Source organism: Formica exsecta, unplaced genomic scaffold (assembly GCF_003651465.1).
Source record: "Formica exsecta isolate Colony F162 unplaced genomic scaffold, ASM365146v1 scaffold138, whole genome shotgun sequence".
NCBI classification, from domain to species: domain Eukaryota; kingdom Metazoa; phylum Arthropoda; class Insecta; order Hymenoptera; family Formicidae; genus Formica; species Formica exsecta.
The window spans coordinates 864,292-877,921 of record NW_021848711.1 but is presented as its reverse complement, the minus strand read 5'-3'; the positions used below and the strand labels follow the sequence as shown (position 1 = coordinate 877,921).

General features: G+C 36.0%; 2 protein-coding genes and 1 long non-coding RNA gene across 6 annotated transcripts; 1 reads left to right on the top strand and 2 right to left on the bottom strand.

The window, feature by feature from the left end:
* Positions 1-300: 300 nt before the first annotated feature.
* Positions 301-3,130, top strand: LOC115245964 (bifunctional arginine demethylase and lysyl-hydroxylase PSR-like). 2 transcript variants are annotated; one of them, XM_029824501.1, is made up of 6 exons: positions 301-533; positions 1,014-1,219; positions 1,483-1,765; positions 2,034-2,389; positions 2,548-2,780; positions 2,960-3,129. In XM_029824501.1, the coding sequence occupies exons 1-6, from the start codon at positions 461-463 to the stop codon at positions 2,982-2,984; spliced, it is 1,176 nt and encodes a 391-aa protein (XP_029680361.1). In that variant the 5' UTR covers positions 301-460; the 3' UTR covers positions 2,985-3,129. The 2 variants fall into 2 exon arrangements, with proteins under 2 accessions (XP_029680361.1, XP_029680360.1); XM_029824500.1 differs by having other exon boundaries at positions 302-533; positions 2,957-3,130.
* An 18-nt stretch (positions 3,131-3,148) lies between these two features.
* LOC115245962 (kinesin-like protein KIF21A) lies at positions 3,149-13,550 on the bottom strand. Of its 3 annotated transcripts, none has more exons than XM_029824497.1 (15): positions 13,080-13,550; positions 11,903-12,287; positions 11,317-11,763; positions 11,134-11,242; positions 10,821-11,024; positions 10,438-10,742; positions 10,121-10,355; positions 9,086-9,987; positions 8,646-8,995; positions 8,375-8,566; positions 5,619-5,787; positions 5,437-5,542; positions 4,809-5,360; positions 4,469-4,739; positions 3,149-3,588 (listed from the first exon to the last, which is right to left on the bottom strand). In XM_029824497.1, the coding sequence occupies exons 1-15, from the start codon at positions 13,112-13,114 to the stop codon at positions 3,510-3,512; spliced, it is 4,341 nt and encodes a 1,446-aa protein (XP_029680357.1). In that variant the 5' UTR covers positions 13,115-13,550; the 3' UTR covers positions 3,149-3,509. The 3 variants fall into 3 exon arrangements, with proteins under 3 accessions (XP_029680357.1, XP_029680358.1, XP_029680356.1); XM_029824498.1 differs by having other exon boundaries at positions 3,149-4,286; positions 8,375-8,569; positions 13,080-13,549; XM_029824496.1 differs by having other exon boundaries at positions 8,375-8,569; positions 13,080-13,548.
* Positions 6,083-7,233, bottom strand: LOC115245967. The gene is made up of 2 exons (XR_003885626.1): positions 7,197-7,233; positions 6,083-7,080 (listed from the first exon to the last, which is right to left on the bottom strand). It is a non-coding gene; the product is annotated as an uncharacterized LOC115245967 (long non-coding RNA).
* Positions 13,551-13,630: the final 80 nt, after the last annotated feature.

The window sequence follows — 13,630 nt, the reverse complement described above, 5'->3', positions numbered from 1 at the left end:
AAAAAAACTATGACACATGGAAAAAATACAAAGGAGTTAAATTACACGCGATCTAATAAATTACTAAAGGTGAATATACACTGAGCGAACAAACATGAACAGCGAATACGAACGGATGTTACTCGAATCTCACATTTCATATTTTATGTATAATTAATAATAAATATCTGAATATGTATTCACAGAGAGAGAATTCTTTTTCCGATATTTATCTCATTTCAAATACAAAATTTTCTAGGAATTGTAAACAAAAAAAAAAAAAAACCTAACGCTTTGGTGAAATATTTTTTGTCGATTTGGCAACACTGAGTTCGGTTGCCATCCGTCATTACAGGTTATTATTACTAAACGTCGTTCAACATTTTGCAATGCGTTTTTAAATATCTTTACCCCAGTATAATATCTTTGTAAATATATATACTACGCAATTAGTTTAATTAGATAATATATAAACGTAGTCATGACGGATAAATGGGAACTGGATCATCGCGACAAAAAGAGAATCAGGGAAGTGAAAAGGAAGGCTCGACCAGGTAAAGAAAATGGAACTTGTGATTTATAACCTACAGTGTAAAAACGCCAAGATCGTACATCGATATTCGCCTTCCTTCGACTTTTTCGTCTCTTCTCATTTATCTATTACACGCAGCTTTTAAATGTCCGAGCTCTCTCTTGGCGTATAAATCAAAATTATGTCGTTCTCTGATTCTCTCCCGTACGTTCGTCTCAAGGAAGAGCGAGAAAGATCTATCGAATACTACTACTCTTCCCCTCCCCTTCTTCCCAAAGACCTTGGATGACGATGATGTAATTTAATTTCGCGATAGTCTTAATTCATTTACCGTTTGCAGTCATTCGCTAATTTAATTTGATATATGATCCATGTTGAATAATTGTCGACATTAATATTCTTGTAGCATTATATAGTTCAAAACAAAGCTAATTTAAATGACAATCACGAGATCTGAGGATTAGAAATTCATTGTTGAAAGTTTATTTATATATATTTTTAGAGCTTGCCGATAAGATCGCATGGACCCAGCACAATTATTGTAAGAATTTTCGAAAATTTTGGGAATTTGAGGACAATGCCGAACGAATTAATGAATCCGACGTGACTACGGAAGATTTTGTAGAAAAGTATGAGAAACCTTACAAACCTGTGATAATACGAGGTGTTCAAAATAGTTGGCGAGCCCAGCACAAGTGGACTATAGAGGTTTGTTCTCTTATCACGATTCTAATATATACAATTAGTACATGTTAATCCAGTGTATTTATATTCAAAAATCTATAACATTTGATGATATATAACTTGACTTGATTCTCTGTGCTTTGCAAATATGAAATAATTAGAAGCAAAGATGTTTTTTAAATATTAGACCAATGAATGTAATACACTAAACATTATTGATAAAATTGATTGTACAAAATTCTACAATATTTTTAATTTCTGAATTCTATTTCCTTATGTGATTACAGAAGTTAGCAAAGAAATATCGGAATCAAAAGTTCAAGTGCGGAGAAGACAATGAGGGATACAGTGTAAAAATGAAGATGAAGTATTACATTCGTTATATGTTTAATAATGAAGATGATTCTCCCTTATACATTTTCGATAGTTCGTTCGGTGAACATCCAAGGCGAAAAAGGTTGTTGGAAGATTATATAATTCCTAGATATTTCCGGGATGATCTGTTTCGTTATGCCGGAGAACATCGAAGACCCCCATACCGTTGGTTTGTTATGGGTCCTGCAAGATCTGGTGAGTATTTTGGAGCCAATATATATGTTGTGTAATTATTATAGATCTTTTCGCCTCAATAAAACGCTACATTATATCTCTTTCTTTTTTATAATAATTTGCAACAAACATTAAGTCAGAAATCAATAATTCATTACATATTTCAATAAGAAATCACATAATAGTGTGTGTGTGTGTGTGTCACACACATTTAGTAAGATTGTAAGAAGATTGTAATTAATACAATGTTCGTATATAACATTTAGTTGTGATAATATTATTATAACAGGTACAGGAATACATATAGACCCATTAGGTACCAGTGCATGGAATGCATTAATTTCTGGTCATAAACGTTGGTGCCTATTTCCTACGCATACTCCTCGCGAGCTTTTAAAAGTAACGGCAGCCGAGGGTGGTAAGCAGAGGGATGAAGCTATTACATGGTTTTCTATTGTCTATCCCCGCACAAAGCTACCTACGTGGCCGAAAGATTGCCGCCCGATAGAAATTCTACAGGTTCCTGGTGAGACCGTTTTTATTCCTGGTGGTTGGTGGCATATTGTCTTAAATCTTGATCAAACTATAGCAGTGACACAGAATTTCTGTTCACGCACGAACTTCCCGGTGGTTTGGCACAAAACGGTAAGAATCCGATGCAAAACGTAACATGTAACATCTTATCTATGATAATAGATTGAAATATTATCAAAAAAGTTGCATGCGCAAGAGTATTTAGATTCATGGTTGTAACAAAAAAGTAATTTACAAGCCTGTAACATTAAACAACTTGTTGCAACCAGGTGCGAGGGAGGCCGAAATTGTCGCAGAAATGGTTACAAGTACTCTATGATAAAGAACCAGAACTGGCAGCGCTAGCGGAAAGCGTAGATGTAAAAACGGACACTGGTGTTGCCAGTGATTCCTCGAGCGGTTCTTCAAGTAGTTCGTCGAGTAGTACTAGTAGTAGTCAATCAGAGGATAGCGAGGACGATAGTGGTCAAGAATCACTTACCGCGCATAAAAAGAAAAAGAGGTATATAGTGAAAACCTTTCTATTAATCAATTAAAATTTTATAATTACAATGTTTTTTTCTTTTTTTTTTTTTTTTATATATATAATTGATTTATTTTTCAGTAGCAATTATGAGCATATAACATTAAGAGATAACTGTTTTAAAATGTTCGCATATTGTTTTAAAATTTTCACAGAAGAAGATTGAATAACAGCCAACCCTGACAATATCCAGTATTTGGAACCTACAGAGACCTCAGACTGTACAGTATTAACCGACAATTATTATTTGTACTAAGAATAAATATTATAATTATTATGATTACGACCATATCTTTATGTTCTTAATAAAATAAATATTATATAACACATAGCTTTTTTTTTGTTCCTTTCAGATAACATTTTATCTAAATCCTTGTAGCATTTAGGCGTATGATAATGCACATAATTCCTATTTCAGACGGATTTTCTTAACATTGTAATTCAATTCATTTTGTTCAATTTAACATATTGTCCTACATTTTTTATAATTATCACATACATTTACTTAACATTTATTAAAAATATGCAGTCGAGTCAAAGAATATAAAAAAGTTATTTGAAGAGTATATTCTCAATAATACTATAAAAAATCAATATAATAGCAATGTATAAAAAATACGAACTAAACATAACAGATGTGGTCAAGTGCATTATCATTTAAACTGTATAATTGCAAATTAAATACAATATTTAGTGGTATGATGCGTGTTAGCTTTTCAATGAGTTGCTCCTGTGGAAGGTCCTTGTGTCTCGTTTACAGTAATTCCACAATCTCACAGTTCCATCGCTTCGTATCGACACGATGACCATGCAAAGCACCAAAGTGGAGTAAACAACATAGAAGCAAGTAATAACATATATAAATTAAATATTCATACACATTAGACTTTAATAGATTTATGCAAAATTGATTATTAAGTCTTTTTGTCATTTTGATTCGATTAACAAAAACAATTTTATATATTGTCTTCCATAAAAAAAAAAGTACCTACAAAGTTAGGTAAACAAACGATCTCGTATATTTAAATTTGATTATCTTCAAAGAAGAGCTTAATTTTTAGTTTTTGGCAATTATTACATTGGTATATGTAGATATAAAGCGCAAACAAAAATATAGATTTTACATTTATAGAATATTTGTTTGCGCGTTTATATTTGATTTTAAAGCATTTTTATAAATATAATACTGCGTAAAATGACCCAATGTATGATAACATTTGATGAATGTTATAAGCATAATAAACATGGCCCTACCGCCACATTATATTTACATTATAATGTAGAATACATTATTACGTTAAACTCAATTAGACAAAACATGCGCATTACCGGAAAAAATAAGAAAAAAGAAATATATATATATATAAGCTAAATGCACAACACATTAACATACAAGCAAAAAGCAAATAAAGTTAAAGGGAAACTGTGGAGATAGACATCGATAATGAAGAATCGGGTATACGCCACAGCTTCACCTCTCCAGAGCTGAAATCAACATCCGAGACCGTTATTTCACCTGGAATATCGTAGCATGGTCCATAGCTGAACCCAAGTATCTAATTCAATCATGTATTTTAATCTCATAAATGATCTGCAAACAGCTACCTATTTGCTAACTATTTTGGACACGGCCGAATATAAAAGTATCAAGATATTCTTTTACTTACTTGCTCGCTGTAAATATGTGCTGTTGGTTGGTCGCGATAGCATTGATGGCGGAAGTGTGCGCCCGAACTTCTCCGATAGGTGTGCACTCTCCCGAATAATCCTTGGGAACGGACCATGCCTTGAGTATACCACCGCGACATCCAGAGATCATTACGGAACCGTTATTTATCATACACAATCCCAAGATCCAATCTTTATGGGCGTTATTGAGAGATTGAACCAACTCCATTTTACTCAGATCCCATCGTTTAATGCACATATCTCTAGAGCCTGAAAAATAATTCACATGAAAAGTTTTTGTATATTGATTACATGTTGATAACCGAAACGAGAATGTACCGGAAAATAGCGTGGAATCGATCGTAGCTAAACATTGAACCCCATCATAATGCGGTGGCGCTAAACTGATGGACGAGCCGGACATATTCGGCTCGGCTAGAGATATCAGATGATCCTTACTACCCGCTATCACTCTGCCATCCTCGGCGACAGCCAAGCACATAACGGCCGCTGTGTGCGGCATGTTTAATTTAGCAGTATACGTCAATTTACGAAGATCCCATATTTTGACTTTATCGCTGGATGCTGTATACAATTCCTGCTCATCCAAGCTGAGCGCCAGATCATTAATCGTCGTTTCCCCTACGGGAACTTGCAGCATCCTGGACGGAGTTGACAATGCAATCGGGCCGGTCTGGGTCTGACCCGAGGAGAATAGCGTCTTTACACAGCTGCCGGCTCTTAAATCCCAGACTTTAACGTATGCCGCGGACACGCTGAATAGAAGCCGATGCGTAGCAGAATATTTCACGGCGACCACGTTATTAGGATGTCCGCTTAAAGTCATACTCTCGATTCCCGTTTCTAAATCCCATACCTTCACGGTGCGATCTGAAAATTCGCGGGGTAATATTTTAACTGTGCACGCAATTATTATGTTAAAATTTTCGATATCACATTCACGTACCTTTCGAGCCGCTGAAAAGTAGATCCGAAGTCACGCATATAGTGAGGACAGCTTTGCTGTGTCCTTCCGCTACGTGAGAACATTGCAAAATGGCTCGCGGTTGTATCTGGAAGAACCATATTTAAAAAAAAACTGCCTCAGAAGAGAGAATTAAAAAGAGATCGTTAATCTGCCCTTTTTACCTTGCCCTGATACTGCGAGATAATTCCTTTCATCGGTTGCGGCTCAGACGCGATTGGTTGTCTACTCGCAGTTAGTCTCGAGAATACATTTTCTTCGCGGCTATTGAATCGTCTGTACGTAGTCGGCGATCCAGGAGGCGAAGACACATCCGTATGGGTTACCTGTTCCCTGAGTAGGAGCGTTTGTTATGTTAGCGTGTTAGTCAGCCGGCATATAGCTATTAAGTTAAGCTAATTATAATAATCATGCACACTTGAAAAATTAAATGAAAACATGCATGCGCGAAAAAGAGGTGCAGTAAAGTATCATATTAATGAAGCTTTATCAAGAAAGTTTATATAATATAAGGATAGTGCGCACAATCAAGCACAATTATTAGTTTCAGCCATTATCGAATGCAAATTTCATAAAAGTAAGAAACAAGTATGTTGCGTCAAAAGGAGATTCTTTGACAGCTATCGTATTTGAGCTTCTTATTTCAACGTTCGTTATTTATTTCTTTATTTTATATTACAGAGAGAAAATAACTCTTACATCTATATACATATTGAAGAATATTTTGTATAAATTAATTCTAAATCTAATCTTTTCTCGTTGTAATCGTTAACAATATGTTAATATAAGATGAAAAGTCATCTGGATGAAATGTTATATCGTGTTGTCAGATTTTTTGCCAAAATATATATAGATATAATTGTATATAAAATAATATATATACATCTTACTTATTTTTAAACATATATAAATATATTAAAAATGCCGTTTGCGTTTGAAAACAAGATGTACAAAAGTAAGATTTAGTGTTTTTTTATCTTTACACACGCTGTGTGTTATATCATATATATCCACATGTAAAAAATCTTATTTATTTTACAATATATAAATAATGCTTAGAAATATTTATTGAACATCTCATTTGATAAGCTCAAAGATATTTGGTATACAATGGAAAGCAATATAACAGATGCTTTCCTTGTAATATAATTCCACTTATGCTGTTTTATTATCATTTTTTTTTTTTTTTTGTTACAACAACAGATCGATCTATCTCAAACTAGTTTATTTCTCTCACAAAACCTGCAGCATTTAACATCATTTGGAGCTCACACTTATTTTTTTGTGTATACTTTATGTGTATCTGTGTGTATGTATGTAATAATTATTGGATTTTATATTTATAGGCACAAAATACTTGATTCCTATAATCTCAAACAAAAAATCAACAAAATAAGGTTTCATCTCGAGGAAATAAAAATATTCAATAGTGCATGGAGTAGAGCATCAAGACAAATATATGCAAGGAATACAAGAACAAGAATATGCTGCAGGACAATCACTCACATGGAGCCTCCACCTGGATGAATCGGCCGTCGCAAAGCTCTGGGCGAAGTGCTGTCACGACGACTCAAAGTTGGCGATCCGCCGGTACTACCATATTGATTTCGTGTTAACACCAGTCCTCTGGTATAAAATTTAGTCAAAGGTAATGAATTGCAATTAGTCAATTTTTCTACACTTTCACAAGCAAACAAGGTGCGATAAAATTAAAAAAAAGCGATCGTACTTGGGCTACTTACTTTAGGCTACCTGGTGCACTGGGGACTCTAGTAAGAGATGTTGCGTCAAAAGGAGATTCTTTGACAGCTATCGTATTTGAGCTTCTTATTTCAACGTTCGTTATTTATTTCTTTATTTTATATTACAGAGAGAAAATAACTCTTACATCTATATACATATTGAAGAATATTTTGTATAAATTAATTCTAAATCTAATCTTTTCTCGTTGTAATCGTTAACAATATGTTAATATAAGATGAAAAGTCATCTGGATGAAATGTTATATCGTGTTGTCAGATTTTTTGCCAAAATATATATAGATATAATTGTATATAAAATAATATATATACATCTTACTTATTTTTAAACATATATAAATATATTAAAAATGCCGTTTGCGTTTGAAAACAAGATGTACAAAAGTAAGATTTAGTGTTTTTTTATCTTTACACACGCTGTGTGTTATATCATATATATCCACATGTAAAAAATCTTATTTATTTTACAATATATAAATAATGCTTAGAAATATTTATTGAACATCTCATTTGATAAGCTCAAAGATATTTGGTATACAATGGAAAGCAATATAACAGATGCTTTCCTTGTAATATAATTCCACTTATGCTGTTTTATTATCATTTTTTTTTTTTTTTTGTTACAACAACAGATCGATCTATCTCAAACTAGTTTATTTCTCTCACAAAACCTGCAGCATTTAACATCATTTGGAGCTCACACTTATTTTTTTGTGTATACTTTATGTGTATCTGTGTGTATGTATGTAATAATTATTGGATTTTATATTTATAGGCACAAAATACTTGATTCCTATAATCTCAAACAAAAAATCAACAAAATAAGGTTTCATCTCGAGGAAATAAAAATATTCAATAGTGCATGGAGTAGAGCATCAAGACAAATATATGCAAGGAATACAAGAACAAGAATATGCTGCAGGACAATCACTCACATGGAGCCTCCACCTGGATGAATCGGCCGTCGCAAAGCTCTGGGCGAAGTGCTGTCACGACGACTCAAAGTTGGCGATCCGCCGGTACTACCATATTGATTTCGTGTTAACACCAGTCCTCTGGTATAAAATTTAGTCAAAGGTAATGAATTGCAATTAGTCAATTTTTCTACACTTTCACAAGCAAACAAGGAGTTTAAAAGCGATCGTACTTGGACTACTTACTTTAGGCTACCTGGTGCACTGGGGACTCTAGTAAGAGGATGATTATAATTCTGATTCTGATCTTCCGCTTTCGTCATATTCTCAGGACTAACATGTATACCATAAAGAAGTTCTTGCGGCTGCGTTGTTCTTCTTCTGACTTTGCTATTACGCTGTTTTTCTTCACCGAGTATGATTTGGCTATAACTTTCGCTGCTATATGCAATACAATATATCATGAGATTTAAAATGATGAAATACTCGAAAAATGATGTCGAAAGTAATGACTTACTTGTCGGGAGATGAGCTTCTTGAGCTAGCTGGACTATAAGTTGATATATTATTCTGATTATTGGTAAGAGACAAAAGATCTCGATCGCGTAAAACATGCTCGAGTAACTGATGTTGCACATCGCTCTCTTGTGCAACTTGATTAAGCCGTGATTCCATATCTCGTACTTCGAGCTGTTTTTGTGCAGCTACGCAGCTTTGTTCTACAGTAAACGCGAGCATTCGTTGAAGTAAGTATTGTGCTTCGTCCACTGTTCGGATCGTAGAAATGAGCGCTTCGACACCGGGTTCACCTTCCGCCTCACCGTCACCCATTTCGACCATATCCCGTTGACATTCCGCGATACTATCCTATAAAATTTTTGCAAGATTAGTAGCAAAAATGAGACCCACACACACACACACACAATTCCATTAAAAAAGATTGTTATTAGTTATTACCTGCAAGTAACTGATTTTACTCCGCACATTATCGATCTCTTCGTCGATATCGGTGATGTCACCTCTTATGCTTGTAATTTGACTTTTATGTTTTTGAAGCTTCTCCAAATCTCTTCCCAATTCTTCCCTCTCTTGAAGTAGTCTTTCCATTTCTCTCTCCGTTTCTGCGGCAGCTTGTTTCGCCAATGCTTGCTTGGTGACTGTTCTCTCGAATGTTTGCCATCTTTGCTTCAACGCTTTGGGATTAAGTGGTCTGACTGGTGCACGACCGGCGGCCTTTTGGCTCAATCCTCGATCCCTTTTTCGTAGCGCCGTCACCTCCTCCTGCTTACGCCTAAGTACAACTTCCTTCATTCTCTTGTCTGCTTCCAACGTTCTAATCACATTCGCATGCCTGCGACTCTCTTTACGTAATTGCGCTATTTCTCTATTGCGCCTCAGCTCATTTTCTTTGTGTCGTTGCGCCTCTTCCCGCATTTTATTCAAAAGCTTCACCTTCGCTCGTTTCATTTCCGAAAGTTCGTTTCTTAGACCTCTCAACCGATTTTCACTCTGCGACTGATTTTTCAGTAACCTCGCATGTTCCTTTTTAGCAGATTGAAGAAGCCGCATTTCCTTTTGCATGTTAGAGAGCTTCTTCTCATATTCGTCGCGTAATTTTTTCACCTTCTCAGTAGGCGGTGTGGGTTGCTGTTGTAAAGATTGCAACACTTTATCCCTTTCTTCTTGTGTGTTTCTAATACGAGTTTGCAATTGAGCCAATTTATCCTCATAATGCTGCTTCATAGTTTGCAAACGTCTCTGGGAGAGCTCAAGCTCTTGTATCAGACGCTGCTTAACATCGATGTCAGATGTTAGCGCCTCCAACTCACGACCCATAGCCGCTTCTTCTTCGTCTTCTTCTGTAAAATTAATGTATATTGTAATGAAAATACTTGTGTACGAGATATCTTTGCATTCCTTAAATATTGCTATTAACTGTTATGCAGCTACCATAAACATGTAAAAAATGTAACATGCTGCATTTAAACATGCCTTTACGATCCGAGTCATCATCGGAATCATCCTCGCTTACAGAGTCCTGTGCATTCTCCGCATCGTCGATTTCTCCTTCATCTACTGATTTGGCAGTAACGTTAGTGTGACTGTATTGTTCCTTCAAAGCTTTTAGCGTTTCTATCTCCTTTTCAACATCCTTTTTAGCATCGATTAACACAGATGCGGAATCGGAATGGAATGAACTATCCCCATATGGATTTGCAGCGCTGACCTAATTAATATTTTGTTAATATATCAGTCTGATCTATTACATCTTTTAATATTTTATTATAACATAGTATATATAAGTATACCTGCATCTGTCTTTTTTTTAATTGCTGATACATAGCTTCCGCTTCCAATAAACGAGCTCTTAACTCCTCTATTTCTTGAACATAGCCTTGTACCAAACTAGTCACTTGTTCATCACCTCCACTTGTTGCCGCTACCCACTGACCCGTTGCTTTTTCCGCTAATAAAAGAACATTTTTGGCGGTTAATGCTTCAATTGTTTCTGAAAGTGCTTTCACTCTGGTCCGCAGACTCTGTAATTCGCTATTCAACATTTGATTTTCATGCCAGGCATCGTTAACTCCATCTTCACCAACGACTCTCTTGCCTAAAAAAACGAAAAAGGGAATTATTATTATACATAATGTACGAATAACATAATATAATAGCTTTTTATCAAACATGCCTTGTCTATATTCCATCAATTCCAATTGAAGCTGTTGAATTTCTCGTCGTAACGAAGCGATTGTCCGCGAGCTCTTATCCTGGTTAATAGTAACTTTATTCTTTATATTTCTTGCTCGATTCGCATATTTTAGAGTACTTAGAGTTTCCATAAAATCTCTATCGCTCGGCGATACACACGCTATCATAACAGTTTGACTATTTCCTGCAATATCCAATTGAAATATTTGAAGTTGTAATGTTTTATTAGATGCCCTTCATATTTAAAACCACATCTTATATCTGTATTATAACGATATCACAAGCTATATTACCTCCGAGAGAATCTTGAAGTAATCTGGTTAACTTTGAGTCTCTATACGGTATGTGTGAAGCTTTTTTTGTTTTATCACCGAGAGCGGAAATAACGTTACCCAAAGCTAACTGTAAAAAAAACGAGTAATGTACATGATCATACGCTGATATTCCTTTTTTTCCCTTTTTTATAAGAGTCTTACCAATCCACAGTTTATAGAGATGCCTTCCTTTGCTCGATCACCAGTGGCACCCGTTCTCTTTAGCCTCTCAGAACCGGCCAGATCGACAAAATGAAATTTCGCGGTTAACGTTTCAAATTCATTTGTCAGCTCAAGGCCGCTCGTGTCAACGTCCGCGTCCGGATCTTCGACTTTGATGCATCTCTGCTGTTTGATGTATAATGTAAATATAGCGTGCGATCTCGAGGATTGCGTGTTCATTTGCGTGGATCCAGTTGTGCGCGATAACGCGCCTAATCGCAAATACTCCAGCGCTTGTTCAGGACTGGTTACGACGCGCGGTTCCACTCCGGCCAAATGTATATTACCCGCTGTATCCTCGTGAATACGCGCACCGCCTCTCGGCCCTCCCGGCTCTAATAGGTCTTTCAAATCTTCGTTATATAATTCTAGGAATTGTGCTGTAACCTGATGACAAGAAAAATATATTGTCATTAAATTAGCAAAATAAATTTTGCTGACATGCCTTGAACATAATATTTAATATAAAAGTAATAACGTCATTGTATATGATACAAATATATATAAGAACGCTTTTGGAATATACCTTGAACTCCGGAGGCATTTGCGCGCGTTCCTTCGCGCGTTCTTGCTTATCCGCTATTCCATCGAAAAGGTGTCCGATGGCTCTAGGTATGATTCCGATTATATAGTCGTCGATTTCCACATCGAAACCGGTGCCCATGGTGTAAGTTTTCCCCGAGCCAGTCTGCCCATAGGCGAAGACCGTCGCGTTGTATCCGTCCAATGCGCCTTCCACGAGACGATTCACGCATGTTTCGTAAATCGCCCTTTGATCTGATTGAGTATCAAAAACGTAATCATAAGTAAAGGCCTTGTCGGGTCCGAGGAAAACCTGCGGCTCCCCTGGAGGTACTTGAGTACAAATCCTGCACATGTCGATTACTTCGCGAGCTACTTGAGGCCTTATTCTGCAACAAACAATCAATTTTCATGGTAAATTTCTTGCCGATTTGCATGATAAATAAAAATAAAAATAAATAAAATAAATAGAATAAATAAAATAAATAAATAATTCGAAAAACAAACTGATATATATCGTAAGTTTTTTTTACAATATGTTAAAGATCATACACATATTTGTCATGAAAGTTGACGGGGTGCGTGTTGCTTATGGCAAGCGATAATTAAAAACCCACGCACATACATATCGTAAAAGGAGATGTTCGGAGATCGGTATTCGCGATCGGCCAGATGTTGCGCGCAGGATATCGAGTTCTTTTGACATTCAAGTTTCTAATCGCGAGATGTTTCTAATGCGAGAAAAATTCTCCTCCCTTTCCTGTATTTTTCCGTCAGTGACGTATATATGATAGAAAAGTATTCTCAAATTTTTCGATACTCGGAAATTGCAATTATTACGCGATCGTGTGAGTAACACGCGAGAGAGGTATTTTTCCTCCAGCGATATCCTTGACGTTAATGTTTAGACATAAAAGACGTTGAAAGCGCGATGACAGAAGGATGAGAAACATGTAAAAAAAAATATAGTGTATTGTAACAACTTTCTCTTGAAAAGAATCAAATTATTCCTGTGGTTTGGAAAAAATACGCGAGTTCGAATACGCGCGAGATTAATCTCGAACAGTTTCTTCGTTCAAACGACTAAACGTCATCGGCTCTCTTGGCCGAGATGGACCAAAATATACGGATTGAAGCCCAATTTTGCTCTCTCTCTTTCAAATGTACATATATTTACTTACCGTACGGCAACGCGTACGCTCGAATCATCCGCCATCTCGTTATGTATAGTTAGCAGACTATTGCAGGAATCAAGAAGACAGCTCTCGGTGTTAGGCTAGAATTAGGCCAAAACTACTGCACTGAAGGCAAGCGGTTACTGCTCTCCGTTTTGCGACAATGCGACGATGTTATGCCTGCGCACGCGTTGCTAAACGCAGCGACCGTGAAAGACTCGACATTCCTCATGGTTAAGCGAAAGAACGTGAAGCATCGCTTTCGTGACGATGCGATCCATTGTACATATATATGTACATACACATAACGATCAGTTGATAGATAATAGCGTGGGAGTTTTGAAAGCCACTTAATCACCTGTCACAATGTACCATCATTGTTTCTATAGTATGTGCGATAAAATTTATTGAGAAAGGCTATATATTGCGCATGTTGGAGGAAGTAATCATTAGATTCATTAGGAAACGACATAGCATGGTTACAAGCACGAATAAAATGTTCATCGAGGAACGACATCGGGATAGATTTATGCGCGACATTGTCGATGTTATCGATA